The sequence below is a fragment of the Gigantopelta aegis genome, chromosome 6 (genome assembly GCF_016097555.1).
Source record: "Gigantopelta aegis isolate Gae_Host chromosome 6, Gae_host_genome, whole genome shotgun sequence".
NCBI classification, from domain to species: Eukaryota; Metazoa; Mollusca; class Gastropoda; order Neomphalida; family Peltospiridae; genus Gigantopelta; species Gigantopelta aegis.
This window is the reverse complement of record NC_054704.1, coordinates 45,905,478-45,930,832: the sequence shown is the minus strand read 5'-3', so window position 1 is coordinate 45,930,832 and position 25,355 is coordinate 45,905,478. Positions and strand designations below refer to the sequence as shown.

The 25,355-nt window shown below is 40.2% G+C and overlaps 1 protein-coding gene across 1 annotated transcript in view; it reads right to left on the bottom strand.

Moving 5' to 3' along the window:
- Positions 1-414: 414 nt before the first annotated feature.
- LOC121376006 (glycine receptor subunit alpha-3-like) overlaps positions 415-25,355 on the bottom strand; it is an 83,029-nt gene continuing 58,088 nt past the window's right edge. Inside the window, exons 3-9 of the mRNA XM_041503761.1 lie at positions 23,609-23,679; positions 15,463-15,530; positions 11,536-11,762; positions 9,516-9,598; positions 8,159-8,293; positions 7,030-7,418; positions 415-3,313 (exon numbers count right to left, since the gene is read on the bottom strand). Of these exons, the coding sequence (XP_041359695.1) occupies positions 3,158-3,313; positions 7,030-7,418; positions 8,159-8,293; positions 9,516-9,598; positions 11,536-11,762; positions 15,463-15,530; positions 23,609-23,679 (1,129 nt within the window). The 3' untranslated portion in view covers positions 415-3,157. The remainder of the gene's footprint in view (positions 3,314-7,029; positions 7,419-8,158; positions 8,294-9,515; positions 9,599-11,535; positions 11,763-15,462; positions 15,531-23,608; positions 23,680-25,355) is intronic.

Below are 25,355 nucleotides of genomic sequence, written 5' to 3'. Positions count from 1 at the left end.
AATAAAAAAAACAAATGAGGGTTAGGGATATAAAACAGGCTAGCCCACTTTAACCCCGGGTAAAGTTTGGTGGAGGGTATATTTTCGGCTGTTACACCGGTACCGGCTCCAACACAGAGCGAGTTCTTGAGGGCTCAATGGGTAGGTGTAAAACCACTACACCCCTCTTCTCTCTCACTAACCACTAACCAACTAACAACTAACCCACTGTACTGGGACTGACAGCCCAGATAGCTAAGGTGTGTGTCCAGGACAGCGTGCTTGAACCTTAATTGGATATAAGCATGAAAATAGGTTGAAATGAAATACCCCTTGTGTAACGTTATAGAGTATGCAGTTTGCCCCCCACTCTCCTCACCCCCCCCCCCCCCCCCCCCCCCCCCCCCCCCCCCCCCCCCCCCCTTGTGTACCATGGTAGCAGTGAGTGTACTGTTTGCTCCTTTTCGTGTTCGGTCGCGCACTTTGCCTCTGTTTAATACACTACAACAAACCACATCAGAAAGCGAACTTCCCTTAATTCGTCGTACTACCTAACAGTGTGTGTAACGTAGATTACAGCCCATAGACAACATAAATTGAAGAATGGTACGCCAGAAGACGAAACTGAAACTGGATGCTCTATTTTGACTGCCTAACAATTAAACTATACTCCACATTGCAGATTTAACTTGATGCAGTAAGCAACAAAAACCTGTAAAGTTGCTGCGACAACGAAAATGACCGTTCGTTGATTTGTGTAAACAGATATGGATTACAAAGAACTTCAAATAGGCATCTGAAATTCTTACATCTTAACTGATATATAGGTTAGAAGGCATTAAGACGTTTCTTTAGAAATAAGATGGGGCGGAGCGACGCGGAGCCCGTTTTTATTTCTGAAGAAACGTCTTAAGCCTTCTGACCGATTTAGACGGCATTTCATAGGTTAATTACTTGATATGGGCGGGGCAAGCGTTATTGCGTGTTCGCGCCAGTTGTTTTGACGTCATTCGTACAGCTCTTGGCGATGGTGTCTGGCCAATTGTGTCGAAGTAATTTTGGTCACGTGACTTGTTATTAAGACAGCTTTTTGGTGTGTCTTCACGATTAAGACGATCAAAATACTGATATCCGATTGGTTGAATTGGAGAGAAACCGAGGAAATGCCGTCTAAATTAAAGTTCATAATATGTCAAACATAATGTTTTAACTAGCTGCATTTGCACTGTTATACAGTAAATACCCTTTGAAGAATTTAAGGTCATGTATATACCTTAAAATCATGCTTCGATGAGGCATTTCAAACAAAGGTGAATCAACATATATACATACATAACTATCTTCCACTTACCTATTAATTATTTATAGTGGCAGAAAGGTAAGTCATAAATATTGTGTTGCATGTTATTATTCATGAAATTTTTTGTAACGGTACTTATACAAAAGGAAATTCATATAATATACTCACGGGAAAAACGTTCCTGTGCATGTATTGTACACGATATGTGTTTAACGGTACTAAAGGAAACATCAATCGTTTGTGTATAATAAATTATTTGTGGCCATTCGTAAACCGTATTAGATATTTGTATAATTATGTTGTCATCATCTTTCAGTTTGTCAAATAACTATTTACAAACTTTGCATTTTATTTGTATCGCAGGAACATTTTTCCGCGAGCATATATAATAACATATATCGAAGAGCACCAGGGGTACTCCGTTACTTGTTGAACAGTGATTCATGAGTGCATACCTCAATCTTGTATCAAAAATACATATTGAGCTTTGCCTTATAAAATAAAAAACATTGAATGATTTTTGTTAATGTGATAGAATGTCCGCGAGAATATATTTTCACAATGTATATTGCCTTACATTAACCCACGATGATTTTGATATTGTAGTCAATTATTTACTTAAGACCTTTCATTCCTTGAAAGACGTCATTTCACCCAACATTATTTGGACCTTCGGTCTACTGTCATCCTGCTCCTCTGCTATTTCAACTTGTACCCAAGAGTCGTCTGTGTGCTGAGTTTGGCGCCTTGAAAGTACTGCCTATGCAGCTGCACTTATTTACCAAGGTTTCGATATTCGGTTATGTTTAACCCATTGACAAGTTATTTCTGTCAAAACTCCATTAATCATCTACAGCTGGAACTGTCTATATTTCTGGCTGGAATACGCTGGGCTTGTCACCAAGAGCCGTTACACGTGATCAGCATACTATGGGTATTTCTGTTAGCTTAAGTATCGTCTTGTTAATTCTTATAGCCATAATTATCCATGAGCATGTTGTAGTGTCTTTGACTTTACGGGACATCATGCTTAACTCTCCATAATGGTGTATAAATCGTGTTTTCGCCGAAAATACATACATATCATGCTGTTACTGATGTTAAGCAGCCATGTCATAAGATACTATGCAATGTACTTTAAAACAGTCTGCTGTAGTACAAATCTGACCTAGCAAAACAGCCATTCATTTAATAGAAAATAGTTTGGATGACTGCGCCTAACACAGGTTTATTAATACATACATTAACGTCAATCCAACAAATCATTCATTTCATCCCAAAAGCAGCCTTGTTAAAATTATTTGTATCATTTATAGGCGCAAAACATGGAATTGAAATCGGCAAGACCGTTGAAAAGGCGGATCAAAATTATCGATAACACCCGTAATTACTCTTGAAGACTGATTTAAAATCAATATAAAACCATGTCATCGATCGTAAAAGACGTCAAATAAACAAGACGATTGGTGATCGTTTTACACACATCGATATGGGCTTTAACAACTTTGAGACAGACTCCTAAAAAAGGTTATTTCTATCAAATACCTGGTTCAATATCGTCATCATGTTGACAAGACCCATAACAAAACTGAATTAATTAGGGTCAACACCAATGTCAACTCAACAGGACCATAAACAAGGTGACTCTTACAATGACTCTGGCGTCAACATTCGCGTTAACTCAACAAGACGCATGACAAATATTCTTCCCATGAGATTATATGTTGCCACAACATTGGTCTTCAACGTGATACGACCTTTAAAACGATCACGGCCATGATATGTCAGGTCACACCGATGACTTCAGCTTGACAAGATCCTGGAAACCATGATTCCTGATCACTTCCGCTAGTGTTTGACATGATGGTACACTGGGTTTCAGTTCATGTCCACAAATATGTATATGCTCCAGTACCCAAGGTTGAATACGATGAAAGATCCTGGGAACAGGTACCTGGCTAGTTTATCGACATACCTGGCGCCCTGTCTGCCGTACCTTCTCACGTCCTCAATTTTGTCGGAGTTGCCATCCATCTGAAACAAGTCGGCAAGAGTTAAAGTTTAACAAAATATTGTATCTGTGTATGGCTGAATATTAGTAACTTTGTTTTGTTTACCAACATCACTACAGCTCATTGATCTATTAATCGGCTATTTCGTAATTTTTACATAATTTTTAGAGAGGAAACCCGCTACATTTTTCCATTAGTAGTAATGGATGTATGGCTGATCAAGGAGAGGAAATGACTCTTTGTTTATTGGCACCTCAGAACATTTGAAACTGCGACTGTTTGGTGTCTAAGATATGGTTATTTCAACATTTGGTTGATTGAGAAGCGGTAAAAAATAAACTGTTAAAGTTTGTTTTGTTTAACGACACCACTAAAGCACATTGAGTAATTAATGATCGGCTACTGGATGTCAGCCATTTGGTAATTCTGGCAAACCTGCTGTATTTTTTCATTAGCAGCAAGTGATCTTTAAAATACACTTTTCAACAGCCAGGGCAGCACATACCACGGCCCAAGGGATATGATCCTTCGACCCAAGTACCTCTGACAAGCGCTCTACCGACTGAGCAAATCAACAAAGACAAAATACTGAACAGACATCTTCGTTTTTTAAATAAATCTAGCAACTAGTTAATGTTAAATCTCCATATCTGATAATAAGTCATTTATTTGTAGTTATCTATCACTGTCTGTGGATTAAAATTATTTGACACTACGAAAATAGGGCTTTTTATTTAAGTAAATATTAGTGTCAAAACACAGTTTTATACAAAGCCATGCAGCTTCGAAAAATAACATTGTCTGGCAATAAGTCATTGTTATGAGTCACCAAAGTACATAAATTATGCAAATGAGTTAGCCATATGCATGACCTCGGACCAAACATTGTCGTTCATCTGTCCCTGGAGTGACAGGGTATGTTATCACAGATGAAAACGCCAGACCACATTGGTGTTCGGGTAAGATTAAAAACACTGGACGTATCTGGCAAATCCCATGTTTGCGTGTTCTGTAGAATTACTGTCAAAACTAGGACGCTCGTACCGCACGCTGATCACATCAGTAACCTCAATCAAGCATACAGAAATATATATGGGACGCAAAACAGCACACGCAAAAAAAAAAACATGTTTTGTTTAAAGACACCATTAAAGCATAATTGGTTAATTCATCATCGGCTATTGGATATCAAACATTTCCCACAGACAGAAGAGCACATACATGAACCCTTTTAATCAGGAGCTTAAAACATTTGTGATGTAATTATTAAAAGCAAATGCTGCTTCTGAATGACTAAAGGCCAGCTTACACAGCTCTCGTCTTCACCTGGAAGGAGCTCGACATCTCCTCGAATCCCCACCCCACCATACCATCATGTTCTATCCTTGCAAGTTGAAATTGTAACTGTTGGGGGAAATCCTCTTGATATACATATGTGAAGTTTTGTAATTTTTCATACAAATAGAGATTACACAAGATGATTAGGTAAGTCAAGCTTAAACAATATAACGCATCTAATCCTATAAGAGATAATGAGTTTTTGTTGTGACTGGATAAATAACATATATCCGTCTTCTATAGGGATTTGAGTGAATTATTGTAATGGTTTTCTACCATTAATTATAATCTTAAATAATCCTCTCATTTAAAGATTAAATGATTTATTATTAAGCTATTTTAAATACGCGAAACCACAAGAATCTGAGTCACTTCATATCCATCTTGGATACGATCCAAGCACGCTGTCCCAGGCTCATAACTTAGATATCTGGACTGTCCAGGACAAGTATTAATGTTTAGTTGTTAGCTGTTTGTAAGAAAGACATGTTAGAATATTTCGATTTCGGTTCACACATTCGAAGGTGGGTATCTATTTTCTACAACAATGCATTGCACACATACACACACACAGAGAGACAGAGAGAGAGAGACACACAGAGAGAGTGACACACACAGACACACACACAGAGAGAGAGAGAGAGAGAGAGAGAGAGAGAGAGAGAGAGAGAGAGAGAGAGAGAGAGAGAGAGAGAGAGACAGACAGACAGAGAGAGAGAGAGAGAGAGAGAGAGAGAGAGAGAGAGAGAGAGAGAGAGAGAGAGAGAGAGAGAGAGAGAGAGAGAATTAAAATTACATGTTAAAATATGTATTGGCAGAAAACTGATTCACGTACCTTAGTTTACTTAAAGAGACGATCATGTGTCCCCCATCCTGTTCACACACTGATCTAGGTTACTTGTTGATCCATTGTCTTTAATATTCTTGATAACATAGGTTACAGAACTAATGCTTCAGTATTCGTTTTACTCCCCATCGGTTGTTTCTTTTTTTAGTATTGATACAAGTTTCAGTGACAACTTTGTCACCCTCACCAAACTCCATTTAGAAAGATCTTAGAGTGATCTAATACTATGAGACTTTCCAGTAAACGTAATTGGAAACATAAGGTTACCTGCATTTGACTAGCAGATGTCATCACAGTGAGACACAGAGGTACTTGCTAGGCACCAACAGGTAAGTGCATACGGTTCCGGTATTACATCGTGTGACATGCAATTTTTATTCTGCTACCACGTGTAAGGCATTTGACCTATATATTTGCCATGTATACCACAAATGGTCAATACCCATAAAATACCAGGTACAAAATAGTATTATTCTGGTATAAATACTTTCTAAGGGATACAGTTTTTGGGGTGGGTGTCCACCCGATATTTACCAAACGGACACGTCTTGAAACTTTCTACCTTCAAAGAAGCTGTCGGAAAGGAGACCCTCTTTCGTCGTATTTATTTATATTAGGTGAAGACATTCTTGGAATTCTAATCCGAACAAATCCACACATATATCGGATATATCGGAGGCATGAAAATCAAACTGGAACATTTCCCGATGACTCTCAATTGTATCTAGTTGGATTTCCCTGCTCTCTCAGAAATGCAATTCATATTTTGGATACGTTTAGATATATCTAAAAAAAAACTATGCAAGCGTTACAATAAAATGAATGAAATGAAATGATTGTTTAACGTGCACGTTCAAAGCAAGTTGTTGTAACGCACGCCTGTCCTGGGCACAGGTGCCGGCCTTGGCCGGCTCGTCCGTCCACGACAGGAAAGTTGAGGGTGGGTTGGAGGGGGGGGGGGGGGGGGGACAGCCTGGGAGCACCAGCAGTCCGAGGGAGCACCAGTAGTCCGACCGTGGCCGGTAACAGGCAGAGGGTGGTTTGGTTATATGGAATTTGGAACGTCCCGTAGGATTGACCCAAAGAGAGTGGGTGCGCATTTTGATTAAGTATTTTAGGCGCAGTTTGGAACGGGCCTGCTTAATGTATTTGCACCAATCCCCCCCCCCCCCCCCCCCCCCCCCCCCCCCCCCCCCCACCACGCTTCCTACGCCAGTGGGGGTTTTCATAAGCTAACCTTTTGTGACACCCAATAGCCGATGTGTATTTTTGTCCTGGGGTGTCGTTAAACATTCATTCATTCATTCATTCATTCATTCATTCCCTAATTAACGTGGCCTTGTACTGATCTAATGTAAAGTGACGTTATGTACACTTCCCCACTGGGAGTTGAGATTGCAGTTAGCTAACTATCGAGCCACACAGCTACTGGCCTGGGATATACGAATTATCTGTGTGTAGCACTTAATCGAAGTCAGTGGACGAATAAATGACACAATGACCATTGTGAATCTGGCGTATATTTTATGACTGTGTATGCAAATCATACTTACGCCATTAAGGGCTATTTCCTCTGGGTGTTTTGTTTTCATGCGGAAGCCGCAACAACGTAATGGTTTTCTCCGTCTGGCTATGACGTTAATGTAAGCGAATTCCAGCAACGAGGCAAACACAAAGAATAGACACGTTGCCATCCATACGTCGATGGCTTTTACGTACGAGACACGTGGGAGGGAGGCACGTGCTCCGGAACTCTGCGTTGTCATGGTAAGGACCGTCAAAACGCCCAGCGTTATTCTGGCGGGGATGGCCTCAATGTCCAACCAGAACGAAACCCAGGACAGGACTACGATGAGGACGCTAGGTACGTATATTTGAATGATGTAAAAACCAACGTCACGTTTTAAAACAAAATCTGCCCGAACGCATGAAAAACTCCCAGCTGAAAGGTAAAAAAAGATAGCGAATAATAATTGTTTTTATTTCTATTGTTTTTAAAACTTGTAAAATCAATTCAATTAGAGATCAAACATTTTCAAAAAAATTATGAGGCATTTAACAGTGATTCATGGAAGCAATCACGACTTTACCAAAATACCTTTTTGACTCTACCTTGTGCAAAGATATGGTTTTGAAAAAAGGAAAATGGCTGTATCGTTCAGATTCAAAACCGACTGTTTATACAAGACAAAATCGAAGGGAAGTCTCTTTGGTAATTTGGTAAATGTAATGTCAAGAGTAGTTTCTTTTCAGATTATACGTTAGTGAAAATCATCATTTTAAATCAGCGTCTGTGTCATGTCAGTTTAAACATAATATGTTGAGAAAATGTGATGACTTCCGTACCTCCCCCTCCCGAATACTTATGCATAAAAAAATATTATTGACAGTAAATCTTCAGGCAGAGATGAATTTTACATTTCAGGACATCTAGTTTTCAAACTGGAACGGGCGAACATACTCCCGAACTCTCTAGAAACTTTGCTTTGTGCCTTCGATCTCAGTCAGCCATCACCCCCAACCCCACCCTACCCCCACCCCCACCCCACCCCATCCACAATGTCTACTTGCTTCCGCCGTACCTGCACAAGACATGGTTTTGACGGATAATTTCAACAAAACATTGAATACATTAGTTAAAGTACTACACGAGTCGGAGATGGATATGTAACAGTTGCTAACTTTCTTTGTACGTCTTGGTACAGTTTCCCAGGAAGTGGTCCTGCAGGAAATACTGCGGCAGCTCGAGGTTTTCGTTGAAGTCCACCGGTTTGTGGTCCACCCACGAGTACACGATGTTCTCCATCGTGTACCCATCTGAAGTGTACAAACAGTGAATCACAGTAACACAAGTGGTAGTCAGTCACATAGTGAGAACATGGTATTCTTAATACAGATTAATGTGCGCTAAGGGTTAGATCCATGTTGGGTGGGATTTCTGTATTTTTTTGGTGTTTTGTGTGTATGTTGTTGTCGTTTTTTGTTGTTGGTTTTTTTGGTGTTTTTTTGTTAATTTTTTTGTGGGTTCTTTTGCTGGGGGTTTTTGTGTGTGGTTTAAATGTTATTTTTGTGAGGATTTTGTGGTGAGGGTTTGTTGTTATGGGGTTTGTTGAGGAGTCTTTGTATTTTCGTTTTTGTTGTTGTTGGTGTTGTGTAGGTTGTTGGTGGGGTTTTTTGGAGGGTTGGATGGATGCAAATTAAAAAGGACACATGCTCATATACCGGTTACACCAAGGTACATTTATTATAAATATATTATATGAAAGTGGAATCATGTAACATACGTCTTCAAAAGCCCGATTTTATCGTAGACAATCTAACTTCAACCGTTTCGAAATCTTAAGATTACGCATTGTCTCGTCCCAGTTATAGAAAGAAAGAAAGAAATGTTTTATTTAACGACGCACTCAACACATTTTTTATTTACCGTTATATGGCGTCAGACATATGGTTACGGACCATACAGATTTTGAGAGGAAACCCGCTGTCGCCACTACATGGGCAACTTTTTCCGATTAGCAGCAAGGGATCTTTTATTTGCGCTTCCCACAGGCAGGATATGGATCACTCACTGGTCGGTGCAAGTGGTTTACACCTACCCATTGAGCCTTGCGAAGCACTCACTCAGGGTTTGGAGTCAGTATTTGGATTAAAAATCCCAGGCCTCGACTGGGATCCGAACACAGTACCTACCAGTCTGTAGATCGATGGCCTAACCACGACGCCGCCGAGGCCGGTCGTCCCAGTTACAGTGCGAATGAATATAAAACTAACCACCACCATCATCACAGATCCACTCCCGACCAATTTACTGACAGCTGCTTTCTTCTGTCAGTCTCTTGAGTGTTGTATGTTTATATTCCACAGACTCCAATTACACAATATGCTGGGATGTAACAAAGCATACCTTTCTTTTCAACTTTTCGTTAGGAATTGATTCCGACCGTGAAGCACAACAGTTTAGTCTGTAGAACCAAAATCTTGAAAAGCCATGTATGTAAACGGGTGAAAATACAAGTACATAAAGATTTATACTTACAGCTTGCTATTAAAATTGGACACTTCTGTACATCCAGCGGGTATTTCTGAAGCTGCATATGGCATGTCAGGGTTATGGATAACCTGCAATGAGAAGCGTAATATTTTGTTAGCTCTTGAAACACGGTACACTGTATCTGTATTGTTGTCACTATTATATCAAAGCAAAGTTTAAAGTTTGTTTTATTTAACGACACCACTAGAACACATTGATTAATTAATCATCGGCTATTGGATGTCAAACATTTGGTAATTCTGACACGTAGTCATCAGAGGAAACCTGTTACATTTTTCCATTAGCAGCAAGGGATCTTTTATATGAACTTTCCCACAGACAGAAAGGTACATACCACGGCATTTGACCAGTTGTGGTGCACTGGTTGGAGTAAGAACAAACCCAGTTAATTGAATGGATCCACCGAGGTGGTTCGATCCTGCGACGTAAGCACCTCAACAGACTGAGCTAAATCCCGCCCTATATCAAAGCATTACTTCCTGTGAGGTTATAGCTTACATTAAGTAGTATCAAAATAAAGTAAAACAGGTTTACAATTCTATGAAATTTGGAATACCATAAATAAATGTCACTCTTCGTGTTCAACTTTACTTCTTTTATTCCCAAGTTACAGAAACATGGTGAGGACTGGAAACTATTATTTTGTTTCTCTGAAAACAATGTACGTTCTTACACACGCGTTGGTGGGAACACGACGCTTTATGTTTGGTTACACATGGTTGTTAACACATGTACGTGTGTTAACAATTTCAAGACATACAACTGGCTGCTCCTAGGTGATGACCAGGTCATCAATGTCATACTTCTGAAACACTACACGATGGAAATCAATTAGACTGTGGCGTATAGTTAACCTGACATGCATGTGTCTGTGGCGCGTAAGTCAGCTACAGGTGTTACGGCTGTAACTTTTAGTCGAAAAAGATGTTAACATTTGCTTAAAACCTAGTTTTTGAGGATATGTAAACAATAGAATAATACATTCGTGTCCTTTAGATACCATTTATCTCACAACTTGTTGTTTAAAAACGTATGAAACTCGCTTTCGTTCGTTAGATACATTTTAAAACAACTCGTGACATAAATGGTATCTAGCGGCCACTCATATATTATTCTCTATGTCAAACCTGTCTTAAACAGCCACCAAATGGAGCATCAAAACGTGGCCCTTTCAGACAGGTAGATGCTTAATACAGATCAGGTTTGAGCAAGTTTGACTGTAGTTGTAAAATGTAATTTAATATTGCCTATTTAATTATAAGGGTATATGCATGGAAATGTATAAACATTCTGAACATTTCAGATTGTCAGTACTGTGAAGTTTCAATAAACACCAAGTAGTCCAACTCTTTGTAATTCAATATATTGGCTGTTACTTTATATAGAGCTTTCGATAATGTTGAAAGGTATTTTATTTATGGACTGCGCTCGCTCGCTCGCTCTCTCTCTCTCTCTTCTCTCTCTCTCTCTCTCTCTCTCTCTCTCTCTCTCTCTCTCTCTCTCTCTCTCTCTCTCTCTCTCTCTCTCTCTCGTGAAAATGTCCATATGGCTCTTGTCAAAATACCACACACACACACGCACACACGTCTTAACTAATGACTGTATTCTTGTTCTGTATCTATAAAAATCGGGTGGGGTGGGGGGGGGGGGGCGGGACGTAACCCAGTGGTAAAGCACTCGCCTAATGTTCGGTCGGTCTAAGATCGATCCCCGTCGGTGGGCCCATTGGGTTATTTCTCGTTCCAGCCAATGCTTCACAAATTGTATATCAAAAGCCGTGGTATGACATATATTATGCTATCCTCTGTGGGATTGTACATATAAAAAATCCCTTTTACTAATGGAAAAATGAGGCTGGTTTCTTCTCTAAGACTATATGTCAGAATTTCCAAATGTTTGACATCCAATAGCCGATGATTAATAAATAAATGTGCTCTAGTGGTGTCGTTAAACAAAACACACTTTAACTACAGAAACGTGTCACCGCACTTATTCTTTCACTTGCCTCATGCTGTAGTATATAGTTCCGTTTCTGTACAGATGCATCAGTCGATTTGGCACTGTGACGTCATGGAAGGCTCCTTTCTTCTCGTTTCGGAAGAAAGTGTCGGGCACCCATATTTTCTTCATTAACTTTGTGTCAAGTTCCAACCAAGTGGTCTTCGAGTAGTTGGTGAAAGCCAGCCGGTGATCGGTCCACCTCTGTCGCAAGTAGATGTTCATTGAATAATCCTAAAACGAAGATTATTGTTGTTCAGTGTTGACTATACTTGATTATATAAATCATATATCACACGTTTAATAACACACCAAGCTAGATGGTGTCACTTAGGGCTTGGGATGGGCCATTCAGTTTTTAATGGGGGCATCCTCAATTAAGGACATTTGGCCAATCGTTTTTTCCGCATGTAAGTTAATAACATTTAGACACACATAACATACTAAAATCTCATCATGCACGTTTATAGTTACTTGGGATACTTGGTTCATGACCACTAATCACAAGCCTCAAAAGTGATTTACAACATAATATATGCTTAAGACATATTGATAAATTTTTACATGCATGGTATACTTATATTGATAACTCTTCAAAGGCTTCAAATTATAAACTATTGAAACATACTGTTGAATTTGAGACATATTTAACATTATTAGAAAGAAAACATTGGTGCCATCTTTTGCGGTTTAGACTTTCAAATCATAATCTCCCTATTGAGACAAGCAGATGGAGAAAAATACCATTATGTGGTCGAATATGTCTCTTGTGAAATAACAATGATGCTGGCGACGAGATTCATTATATATTCTCCTGTACATTCTTTGAAAATGAAAGTTACCATTAGATACCTACATTCTGTAGATCAAAAGCTAGTACATATAAATTTCATAAATTTTCTTTAAAAAAACCGGTGTTCTACGAAAACTCTCAATATGTTGCAAACTAATTATGAATGTTTTTAAGTCCTCTGGCTGATATCTTCTTATGGGTTGTTTTTTGTTTTTGCTTTTTTTTGTTGGGTTTTTTGTTTTTGTTTTAATAGCTGATTGTTGTTTTCATTTCATTACTACTGTTTATTTAATTTTGTCAACTAACGCTGAAATCCATTCATATTACTTTATATGTTTACATGTATATATATTAGTGTACACAAAATGAAAATTGTATATACTCTCCTCATCTTGTCACAATATTATAATGTATGTATTATTTTGTAATATTAACCTCATATGCCGTAGAATACGGCCTGAGAGTAAATAAAGTTCAGTTCAGTTCAGTTCAGTTCAGGAGACGAAATTGATCTACAACGGGTCATGTTTTACAAGGGTGTGTAATCAATATGAGAGAAAGACTTGTAATGGCACGCACTCTTGAATTGCTATCAAAGTGATAATATCAGGCATTCACGAAAGGTGAGCATAACCTGCACCACCGGTGGCACCCGTCACGAGTACTGTCTACAGAAGTCATGTCCGTTGCTCTGTTCTAAAACAATGAAAATATGTACAAGAGTTTCAACAAAAAAAGATGAAAAACTATGTACCAGTCCAAAGTATGGAATGGCATCAGCCATCAGTTTTCGTCAGTGATGCATCGTATTTAGTCTCTCAATGTCTACAATAAACCTTTTGAAATCCCTCAGGAGTTTGTCTTCCTCAATTACCTGCTGAAGATAATTCTTTTTTAGATGACAAATCGTGCAGTTCCTTTGCAACATAGCATTATATTAATGATTAATTTTGACAAATTGTTTATTGTGATAAAACGCAGAGCACATGTCTGTGATATGTACGTGAATGAACTGTATGCCACCTACCCAACTATTCCATAGCGTATACATGTATCTGCTTTATGTGTCCCCCGTGGTCTTATGGAAATGGAGTGTCACATTAAACGGGTAATTAGCAGTATTTATCTCGATACTTTCTTTCAATAATACAATGTGTTGTCCGTCTGGTTTTCTTCCTGTACTGAGATTAACAGTATCATGTTCATAAATGTTAATATGTCCACGCGAATGGCAAAACTTTTAATAGGGTCATAATTAGTTATGTTCCTTTGATCTATTATAATCGAAAATTGATTGGTTTGGCTTTACACACGTGTTGGTCTGTCATAAAACTTCATAATCGATTGTCGATGGAAAATGTTTACTAATTCTTCCTACAGTTTAGATGATGTAAGTTGATATAAATATGCTGATATTTGTGTATTATGAAGAAAACTAATTCTGAACCAGTTTTAAAGGTAAAATTTGTAATGTGTAGGATCTGTCTCAGTAAACACGACAATAGGTGCATGATTTTAATAATTAAATCATTCTTAAGGTCAGATAGTTCTAAGTGATTGCATAATCGAAAGTTAATCGGTTAGTACAAACCGATCATCACTCTGTGGGATAGACAGTCATGAATGGATATTGGTACCGTCGTAACGAAACATCTTACTAGCACAAAAAGAGAATTTCTTTATACAGTTTTGTCTTTTATTAATTACTTATTATTGGGGGTTACTTACCATTAATCAAGTTCGTACAAGTTCAAATAACTTTAACATTGCAGAACACTGTACGCACAATAACGCATTTCTTTCATTAAAAATGTTAATTGCGACTGTACAGCGAATCGCTATACCAGTTATATTTACAATTTCAAACGACGTTTAAATCTATTACTCAGAATTAACTGTTGGCGTATTTGTTTGCTAAAAGTCTTAAATATAGGTCTATAATTGCTTGATTATCAGTCATAATTTTAAGCTATATGTTAAAACAATTTTATGACCATAATTCAATCGTGGTGCCAAGATATGTAGCAAGATTATAGCTACGACAGTACCAATATCCGGTGTCGGTCCTACACTGTGATTATAACCGATGACCAATGTTGAAACTGCAAGCTATTCCCAACACTAGTCCTAATAAAAGGATAGTGAACTATCGTAGTTTCTGCTATGTTGGTTAATGTTACGTGCATTTCTCATTGTGGTGGCAACATTGAATGTGTTGTTGTTTTAAATATGCAGATGGCGTGATGGACTACAGAAAACGATATAGTACATGTGAACATCACTTTGGTTTCAAGAATAATTCGAATAATGATCGTACATTTATTTTATATGATGGCTTTTGTAAAACTCACAGTGTTCCAAAACTTTATACGGCATTCTGGTTTTTGTAAGGCATTTTATTTATCAATTATTTATTTATTTATTTATTTATTATTTATCTATTTATTTATTTATCTATTTATTTATTTATCCATACGTGTAGCTGTTTAAATAGGAATATATTTTTATATTAAAAACCAACAGTTTGTTCTTACAGTTTATTATTTAGGTGATGTATATTACAAGAGGTCTACTTTTTAAATCAATCGTGCATTATATGTCTTGTATAAAAATGCAAACGAAAACCGTCGATTACCAATAGTGCGGATCAATGCACCTCCAGTTTTTAAACTTGATATAACGTATTGGAAAATGCAGTTACATAGAAAACACCCAGCTTCCCTATCCGTCCTTTTCCATTCTCTTCTTTGAATGCAACAGTTTTTTCCACCACCACCACCCCCGCCCTCTCTCTCTCTCTCTCTCTCTCTCTCTCTCTCTCTCTCTCTCTCTCTCTCTCTCTCTCTCTCTCTCTCTCTCTCTCTCTCTCTCTCTCTCTCTGCAAACTCAGAGAGTATACATACACAAGAACGCCATATTGTTACATTTATGCATTAGTTCCATCTGTTACTTTGTGCATGCTTAATGTGTGATGCTCGATTAACTGTATTGTAATGACACGTATTTCGCCAAAGCGTAATGTTCAGTTAATTGTGTTTAAGGCCATAATTTCAAGGCACCGTGACCTGGTGGCATTGATTTTGGAGGACAATAAAAAGTATTAGAAATAAGAGGGGCAAATAAGAACAAATATAAAGTTACCATGGACTGCTCGTTCACCGAATCGATACTCAACACGTAGACTTGAACAGCAACGTGCGTCGGATTATCTGAAAAGTAATTAATGAGATTAATGTTTCACTCACGGGAAAACCAAACAATTACCAGTCTAACAGAGCTGTCGGCCGTTCTCTGAGTGGGTGTTCCATAATTGGTTTAAATTTACGCACATCACGCGTAATAGTATTAAATAACTTGGTTTAATTTGTCTTTTAAAACATTCTTGTAGACTCAGCGGCCATTCTGCCGCCCTGATTCCAGCAAATGACGAAGTCATGTCTGATATGGGTTGGCATGCCTGAGCCTTCAGTGGATGTGTGCCTGTTAGGCTGTTAAACGTTTTACCATACCAAATAAAACCCCATAGGCGATCACGTTAACGTTTGTGTTTAAAAACACCATATGCAATATAACAACCAAATTATTGACCCATAAATATCAGTACTACAACCTTTACCTCAAAGTATTAACTGAAGAAAATGGTACCTTTCAAGGCTCATTTTCTATTTAACCGGATGTTTTTACAACACCCATACTTTCGCACAGACTTTTAGTACTTTTTTTTAAAGGTACCCGATACATGTTTCAAGTACAAGGTTACTTGACACAGTGGTAACTGGTGAAATAAAATTGCATACATGTTTCACTCAGATGAAACTATCTTTTTACAACAAACACAGTCACATTTATCACCAATGACAGGACTTGTGGTATTAACTGCTCTATGAAAAGTTAGGTGCATCTCGAACTTTGACCCAGCTGGATATTATTTGGTTTTAGTACTATCTAAAGAGTTCCCGACTTGACCCAGCAGCCATCAAATATTGATTGCGGTGCCCCCGGCCAATGACTCCAAACCTTCTTCCCACTCGATGCGCGGTCGGTCTGGGATTGATCCCCGTCGGTGCGTCCAGTTGGCTATTTCTCGTTCCAGCCAGTACAACACGACTGGTATATCAAAGGCCGTGGTATGTACTACCCTGTCTGTGGGGTGGTGTATATAAAAGATCCCTTGCTGCTAATCGAAAAGAGTAGCCCATGAAGTGGCGACAGCGGGTTTCCTCTCTCAATATCTGTGTGGTCCTTAACCATATTTTAATAAAACATCCCCTTCCTTCCTTGCAATCCTTCTTGTGCGAACAGTCCCGAAGTGTCGTGTGCCAGTATCCCGCTGTTTCGTTTTATTATTGTGAAAGCTGTCACCAAGCACCAAAGCTATACTAATGAAAAATAGCATGATAGGGCTAGCTTGTAACGCATCGATCGCCTTCGGTGGTCTCGTGGTTTTCCCGTCTGAACAAGTTCACCACGATTTGTACATTATAGACCGTGGTATGTACATAATGACAATGTAGTGCATATAACAGAAGCCTTATTGATTTAAGAATAACCTATATTTACGGTAACTGGTTTCTTCTCTTTCTATCGACCAAATGTGGAATTCTATAATATAATAGGCAAGGCCGTTTTAACAGTTTCCGACCGTTCTGACCGCTTCTCCTGTTTTGATTTGTACTGCCGACAGCCTTCATTGTACCTACCCGACGCCGCACTTCGCAAGGATATCTGTGTTGTTGGTGGTGGTGGTGGTGGTGTTGTTATGTTTGTTTGTTTTTGTTGGGTTTGTGTTTTGTTTTGTTGTTATTTTGTGTAGGGGGGGTTCAGGGGGTTTCGGGGGGGGGGGGAGTATGGGTATTGTTGTGTTGTTGTTCGTGTAATCGTTTTATGGACCCTTTTACTACATTTATAAAGAATATATTAAAACACAAATGGTGTCGTGAAAATACAGCTGTCACGGGGAAGGAGGCAAGGCGCCGGGGAAATTAAAAATTGGTATACACTGACTGTCGTCTGCTTTTCTCTTCTGACAAAAATCGATGACTGTCCTATTTCTCGGATAATATTTTTGCTTGCCTTATTTCCTTAAGTCGTGTTTTCTAACAGCATTTTGTTCGTCCTGTCCTTCAGGTCTATTTAGTTTGGTGCTTATGTAAATTATCCAGTTGATATGGCGGAAGCACCCTGTCCTGGAAACACATCTCAGATGTGTGTGGGACGGCTGTCCAAGACTGTCAGATGTTAATGGCCAGTGGTTGGTGAGAGACAAGTTGGTGAAGTGGCCTCACATTGGATATTCCACTGTACTGTTCACCCACTCAAGACTCAGACTGAATACTGACCCTATTGTAATAAGAACTCGCATAGTCGTACGGGCTCCCATTGTTATAGGGGACCGGTCTCGGTGGCGCAGTGGTTAAGCGATCGGACTACAGGCTGGTAGGTACAGGGTTCGCAGCCCGGTACCGGCTCCAACCCAGGGCGAGTTCTTAAGGGCTCAATGGGTAGGTGTATGGCCACTACACCCTCTTCTCTCTCACTGATCACTAACCAACTAACAATGAACCAGATAGCTGAGCTGTGTGCCCAGGACAGCGTGCTTGAACCTTCATTGGATATAAGCACGAAAATAAGTTGAAATGAAAAAAAGAAAATGTCCGATTCTAGGCAACAACGTTTATTCATATTAATATTACTACCAAACGGCTGTATAGGGTTCAAGACGAATTACTACGCATTTTTACATAACATAATTTTTATTGCTAAAGAGACGGGATACACAAACGGTGCATGGTCTTAAAGGACAATGTGACAATAAGTTGATAATATATACGAGATAAAACTGTCACTTATTATGCTTATGTCACACCAAAGTAGTTCTCAAAACGTCCTACCCCGTCCTAAAAAAAATAGTAAAACGGGCTGTGGTCGGGGTAGAACGTGTAACTTTGGCCAAATAATGTCTAAAAGACGATGCTAGTTCGATCATAAACAGTCCTCAATACGTCCATCTCGTCTTTATCCCGGCCGCAGTCCGTTGGTATCAAGTTCAGATCGGGTAAAATTGCCCGTTCACCTCATGCGGACAACGTTTCCAGGCAGTCCAAGCCCGTCCGTAGTCAGTTTAAACCCGTTCTGAACTAGTTCTACCTCGTTCCCAATACGTCCAAACCCGTTCTAACTAGTTCTTAACTCGACCACCTCGTTCCCAGACAGTTCACCTCGTTCTCACCACGTCCTCATCTCGTCCCTAGTGCGTGCGGAACGTAATTGCAATCGCGTCCTGGCCCGACTGCTATAAATACCCAGCGCGTTGTTGCCAGTCCTCATTCACGTTCGCCGCTTTAAGCTGTACACATCAACACATCAAGTCAACGAAAGTTCCGACCATCTTCGATCATCATGCCTCCAAAGAGGAGTGGATCCAGAAAGACGGGCCGTGTGAAAGCAGCCAGTACTACCCCAAGATCCCCACGCCCCGCTGAAGCCCATGCAGATCTCCCCGAAGTTGCTGTGCCTCCTGAGCCTGCCCCTCCCTGTGGGACGTCCAAGTTTAGCAGGTTGGCATCTTGTCTCCAGGCACCAGGGATGAGGTTGTGTGCAGCATCTTCAGCATCCACTTGAATGTTCTGAATGGCTGGGTTTCGGAGACGGATGAAGTTGTGAAGGCACACACAAGCTTCAACGATGGTCTGTACAGTCACTGGCATTGTTAACAAGAGGACTCTCCATCTCTGGGCCATAATGCCAAAGGCATTTTCGACCACACGTCTGGCTCTAGAGATCCTGTAGTTCGCAATCATTTCTTCTCTTGTCAGTTGACGGCCTAAATATGGCTTCATGAGGTATGTGCGGAGGCCAAAAGCGTCATCTCCCAGCAGGAAATAGGGTAAGTCCTGGACATCGTTTGGCAAGGGGGAAGGTGGAGGGAGTCCAATGGAGCCATATATTAGCATTCGTTCAGTTCTGACTGGTTGTAGATCTGGGCATCAGACTGACTTCCAAAACCACCAACATCTATCCACATGAATTTGTAATCAGCATCTACTACGGCCATTAGGACGACTGAAAAGAAGCCTTTGTAGTTGTGGTACATGGTTCCAGTCTTGGGAGGCTTTCTGATGGCAACACATTTCCCATCCAGGGCTCCACAGGCATGTGGGACATTCCAGCGTATCAGGAACTCCTCAACAACTTCTTCCCAAGTGCCTCTGTCAACAGGGCATACGATGACTTCATTCTTGAGCTCCATCACCAAGGCATCACAGACTTCTTTCACCAACAAGCAAATTGTGTTTCTGGCTACCCGGAATTCATATTGCAGGGTGGCATAGGAATCTCCTGTTGCCACATGACGCAGTGTGATGGCAAGCTTCATCCCTGGTTCCAGAGCCTTTCTGTAGTTGGTGTCTTCTTTTTCTATGAAGGGGGTGATGCGTTCAAGAAGTTCGTCAAACATGGGTGGGGTGATTCTCAAGAAGTTGTAGAAGGACTCTTGATCATCCAGGCGGAGCTCCTTCATCAGCTGATGATAATGACCCACGGTTATTCTCCTCTAAGGTTTCAGCCAGTTCCTCACCCAACAGGTTCTTGGTCTTCTTCTTCTTCTTTCTTGCTCTACCATCTCATTGTACTCTTGCTCTGCTTCCAACAAAAATTGTATGAAACCAACATTCAACATGTTAAGGGCTGCAAAGTTATCCATGGTTCTGGGCAAAAAACGTGAAAATCTTCAAGTCAGGAACAGATGTGCACTGCCAGAAATATCGAGCCCAAATGATGAACCAGTGAGGAAACGGCCGTATTTATACCCTACCATGTCCTATCGTACTGCAGACGGGGTGGACGTAGTAAGAACTGCGTGAGAACTACACAAACGTACTCAAAACGAGTAGAACTTAATGAGAACCTACTGCGAACTTTTAGAACCGTGCAGAAACGTAATGCCAACTCCATCAGAACATTTTTATTTTGTTTTGAACGTATTTGCACGGAATAACGACTGGTAAAGGACGTAATGCGGTGGAGTTGGGTCTGTCTGCGAACGGGATGAACGAGCTACAAACGGCCCCGGTCGGTGTGCACACGTACTGCAATTGATGCCCGACTGCACCACGTCGTAACACGTCCCTAGTAGGATCGAAGTACGGCAATTCCGTTTGTAGTACGTCCATCTCGTTTTAAGTACGTTGTCACTCCGTCTAATTGCAGAACGGGATGGCCGCCAGAAAATTTGAGCAGGCTCGAAGTTCTGGAGCACCCTTCCGTCCTAGCCCGTCCACGAAGTTCGTAAAAAGACCGTAAAAAGTTGCTACTACGTCCACTCCGTTCGCACACAGTTTGAGCCCGTTCGGCAACATTTTTAAGAACGTAGTGAGCACTACTAGTTTGGTGTGATGGGGGCATAAATAACAGTTATGGCTGTCGCACTGTCAGACAATATTGTTATTAAGGAAGTAAATATTTTATTTAACAACGCACTCAGCACATTTTATTTACGGTTATATGGCGTCAGACATATGGTTAAGGACCACACAGATAATGAGAAAGGAAACCCGCTGTCGCCACTTCATGGGCTATGCTTTTCGATTTGCAGCAAGAGATATTGTATATGCACCATCCTACAGACAGGATAGACATACCACGGCCTTTGTTACACCAGTTGTGGAGCACTGGCTGGAACGAGAAATAGCCCAATGGGTCCACCGACGGGAATCGATCCTAGATCGATCGCGCACCAGGCGAGCGTTGTACCACTGAGCACCGTCCCGCCCCATATTGTTATGATAACATTTTCTTAGATCAAGAGCTAAATGGCAGTGTTTGGCCAGAGCTAGTGCTATTTTATTTTTAGTAGTCATTTAAAAAAAAAATCTGTTATGAGCAGACAGTGAATTGAAACCATTGGAGCGTGAATTTACAATGCTTCGTAAATCTGACCTCATAGAATTATGCATTGGACAGGTTATTATAAAGTGCAGTTCATCCTCAAGCTTAGGGTTATTTGTGTTTTTACTGGTGTGTCTACCAGTTTCATTGTGTAACTTATGAAGTTTGTTTTTGTTTTTCTTTAACGACACCACTGAAGCACATTGATTAATTATTCATTGGCTATTGGATGTTAAATTTGGGTAAATCTGACTCATAGTCATCAGAAGAAATCCGGTACATTTTTCCTAATGCAGCGAGAGATCTTTTATATGCACTTTCCCACAGATAGGAAAGCACATGCCATGCCTTTGTCCAGTTGTGGTGCACAGGTTGGAACGAGAAAAAAACTGTGAAACTAATGAGTGCTGAATCGAATAGATTACAACCAATATTATGAATAGAATGATGGAAATCAGAGGCGGATCTAGGGGCCCAGGGGCCAGGCACCCCACCCCCCTCCCGCCCCAAATTTTGCGATAGTTATAATTTTATTATATATTAATTTTCACCCCCCCTCCAAACTTCCCCCTAAGTTCCCTTGGCATTCCGCCTCATGTCATTGCCCCCACCCCCACCCCACCCCACCCCCAAATGGATTTTCTGGATCCGCCACTGGAAATACATGGTAAAATGTTTTCAGGCTGCCTCTTTTTGCCCGAATATATTCTACGTTTTTGTCCGAATTCGAGGATTTTCTCCAGCACTAGTGGGGCAGTTACCACCTCCTCACCCCCGCCCAGTGTCGAATCTAATAAGTTTGCTTTGGAAAGGGTGCATCTGGTGTTTTCTGAAGGGGGTAATGTTTCTATTGTAGAAAACTTACTTTTTTGCCGTAGAAAAATGACCGGAGGTCATTATTCTACGGGGTCAAAAGACCACGTTACACCTGAATGCCTAACTTGTCTTTCTACTGAGAAACTGGGCCCAATTTCACAAAACATCGTAAGCCTAAACGTAAACGTAAATCTACGACTAAAGCACAATTATTATTACTATTATAATACAAGAAATATAGTTTTAAGTACACATATTTCATTTTCTTTTGTCTCTAAAATACTCCAGCTTCCATAATGATGTAATTTCTTTCATGAAATTGACGCCAGACACGTATAAACGCATGTCTGGTATAACTGCTAGTAGACGTAAACTTACGATGTTTAGTGAAATGGCCCCAGTCCTCTTCTTTTTTTTTCACTATACCAACAGTAACCACTTTTCCATCAAAATGAGCTTGCTTTGAGTTCTTCAATCTTTCATTTACTTTATTGCTATTCACTACAGTATGAATTCCGGTGAAACAATAATAAAGTTGTATTTAACGTTATACCTAGTGTTAATTATTTAAATGATCCCACACGTAAAACACATCACGTTGCTGTGGTTCTGCTTTCATGGTTATTTCCCAGATACAATACGCTGATCAGGTCAGGTCAGGTCATAGGGTTTTACGTGCACATTCAAAACAAGCTGACAGGAAAGGTGGGGGGAGGGGAGAGGAGGGACCGCCTGCACTGGCAGGTGCAAGGGAGCACCAGCAGCCCGATCGAATCGGTAGCAGGCGGGTTGGGGTTGTGGTGGTGCCAAAGAGAAAGGGGTGCGCAATTTTGATTGAGGAAATTTGGCGCAATTTTGAACGGTCGGTCGAAAGGTAAATGGCCGAGCTAATATAGGTTTTGATATTAGTGAATTGAGAATAGCTCGTTAATTATAGACCTCTATGATGCTGTGGACTGGACTGGAAACTCTATTAACGTGCCCCTATCCACGAAGGTTCAGGCACGCCCACTACGGATTTAGCCTCTGACTTCGCCAGTGACTAACTCCTGTGGTGTCTCCCTAGGTTGCCCATAGGGCCCTTATAAAGGGCCTGACAGCTTCTGGTCGTGGCATGACAACCCAGGGGAGACTCGTGTAATTGTGTAGACACCGGTAGGCAAGGCAGTTGTTCCGGGGGTTCCTGACGTTGTTGTCGTTCTTGTGGCCGTTGTTTCCCCTGGGTGCAGTGCAGTTGTGCACTCGCTTTTTTAAGTGTGTGTGTGGTTTTTTGTTGGTTGGCTGGGGTTAATGGGAGGGTTTGTTGGGGTTTTGTTTTTGGGGGGTGTATGTTAGGGAGTATTTTGTTGTTGGAGGTGGGTTTGCTGTTCTTTCTCTTTTTAGTGAAGAAAGACCTTAGTTTCTTCAGTGGGGTAAATGCCCCCTTCACAAAGCTACACAGCATCCACACTCATACACCACACTCATACACCACACACACACACATGCACGCACAAACACGCAAACAAATAACATTACGCTACCTTAAGTAATTAAATTAAATTAATAAATTCAAACAGCCTGTGTAATTGCCAATTTAAAATACCTTCTTCGTAGTCTGGAGAGATTCTGGCGTTGTATGTGGAATTGATGACGAGCATGTCCAGGACATCTTGTCTGACAAAACGAAAACACGTGCACATGTGAAAGATGTCTATATATGGCATCAGGTGAGCTCTTTCCCACTGCACTACGTCAATCTCCCCCCCCCCCCCCCCACCCCCATCTCCGGAGCGGGACGTAGTCCAGTGGTAACGAGCTCGCCTGGTGACCGGTCGCTCTAGGATCAATCACTGTCGGTAGATCCACTGGGCTATTTATCGTTCCAGCCAGTGCACCACGACTTGTATACCAAAGTCTGTGGTATGTGCTATCCTGTCTGTGGGATAGTGCGTATAAAAGAAAATATAGCGGGTGTGTGTGTGTGTGTGTGTGTGTGTGTGTGTGTGTGTATATATATATATATATATATATATATATATATATATATATATATATATATCACAATGACTAAATCTTTGACATCCAACAGCCGATGATTAATAAATCAATGTGCTCTAGTGGTGTCGTTAAACAAAACTCAATTTAATTTCTATCTTCCACTCTAGAGTCATGGGCAGTTTGGCGTGGATCCCATTATTAAAGGGGGTGGGAGACTCAAACAAAGACGGTCACCCCCATAGAGTTGGAAAAGTCTTCTGAAACATCAAGAGCCTGTTTCGCCTTCGTATATTATATTTTAAAAAGGTAATGTGTGTGTTGTTTAACGACACCACTAGAGCACGTTGATTAATTAATCATTGGCTATTTATGTCAAACATTCGAAACGAAGTGTTAGAAGAAACTAGTTACATTTTTCCGTTAGCAGCAAGAGATATTTCATATTCATTTTCCCATTTTCATCTTTAAAATATATACCGTTTACCCTACAGAGTTCAATAAGAAATTAATCAGAAACCAGATTAAATTTTTAATATTTAGATAAAACCGGTTTGGGGTTTTTCCTTCTTTTTTGGTATTGGGTAGGGGTGTTACTAGTGTTTTTGTTTTTTGTTTTATTTGTGTGTTGTTTTTTGTTACTCATTCATGGACCTGTTATTCTAATTTAGTGTTTCAAAATAAACTAAAGATAATATATTTGTTTTTAAAACGATCACGCAATTAGGGCTAATTTATAGAAAGATTAACCAGTTTTATTAGCTCTGTTATGACATAAATATGACTACTACCTAAAATTGTATTACATGTAACGCTTAGCGTCTGTTAACCAAAACAAACACTATAAGGGAATACCCTTCAAATTAGCCAGCTAAGTTAGTATAACTCCCCCCTCTCCTTGTCTTTAATTATAAGCCAAGGGTAGGGTGGAGGGGTGGCTTTGAAAGCCGTTGGATATTCATAGAATAAGGATTTAAGACATTGGGAACAACCTTAACACCAACTAGAGACAACAAACACACGGCACGCACGTAATCTGCATCATCTCTACATAGGATGCATTGATCTAATAATAACAATGCATCCGCCCACATATTAAAACAATAATGGCCCAGCACGTACTTAATAAGGAAAAGAAAGAAAGAAATGTTTTATTTAACGACGTACTCAACACATTTTATTTACGGTTATATGGTGTCAGACATATGGTTAAGGACCACACAGATTTTGAAAGGAAACCCGCTGTCGCCACTACATGGGCTACTCTTTCCGATTAGCAGCAAGGGATCTTTTATTTGCGCTTCCCACAGGCAGGATAGCATAAACCATGGCCTTTGTTGAACCAGTTATGGATC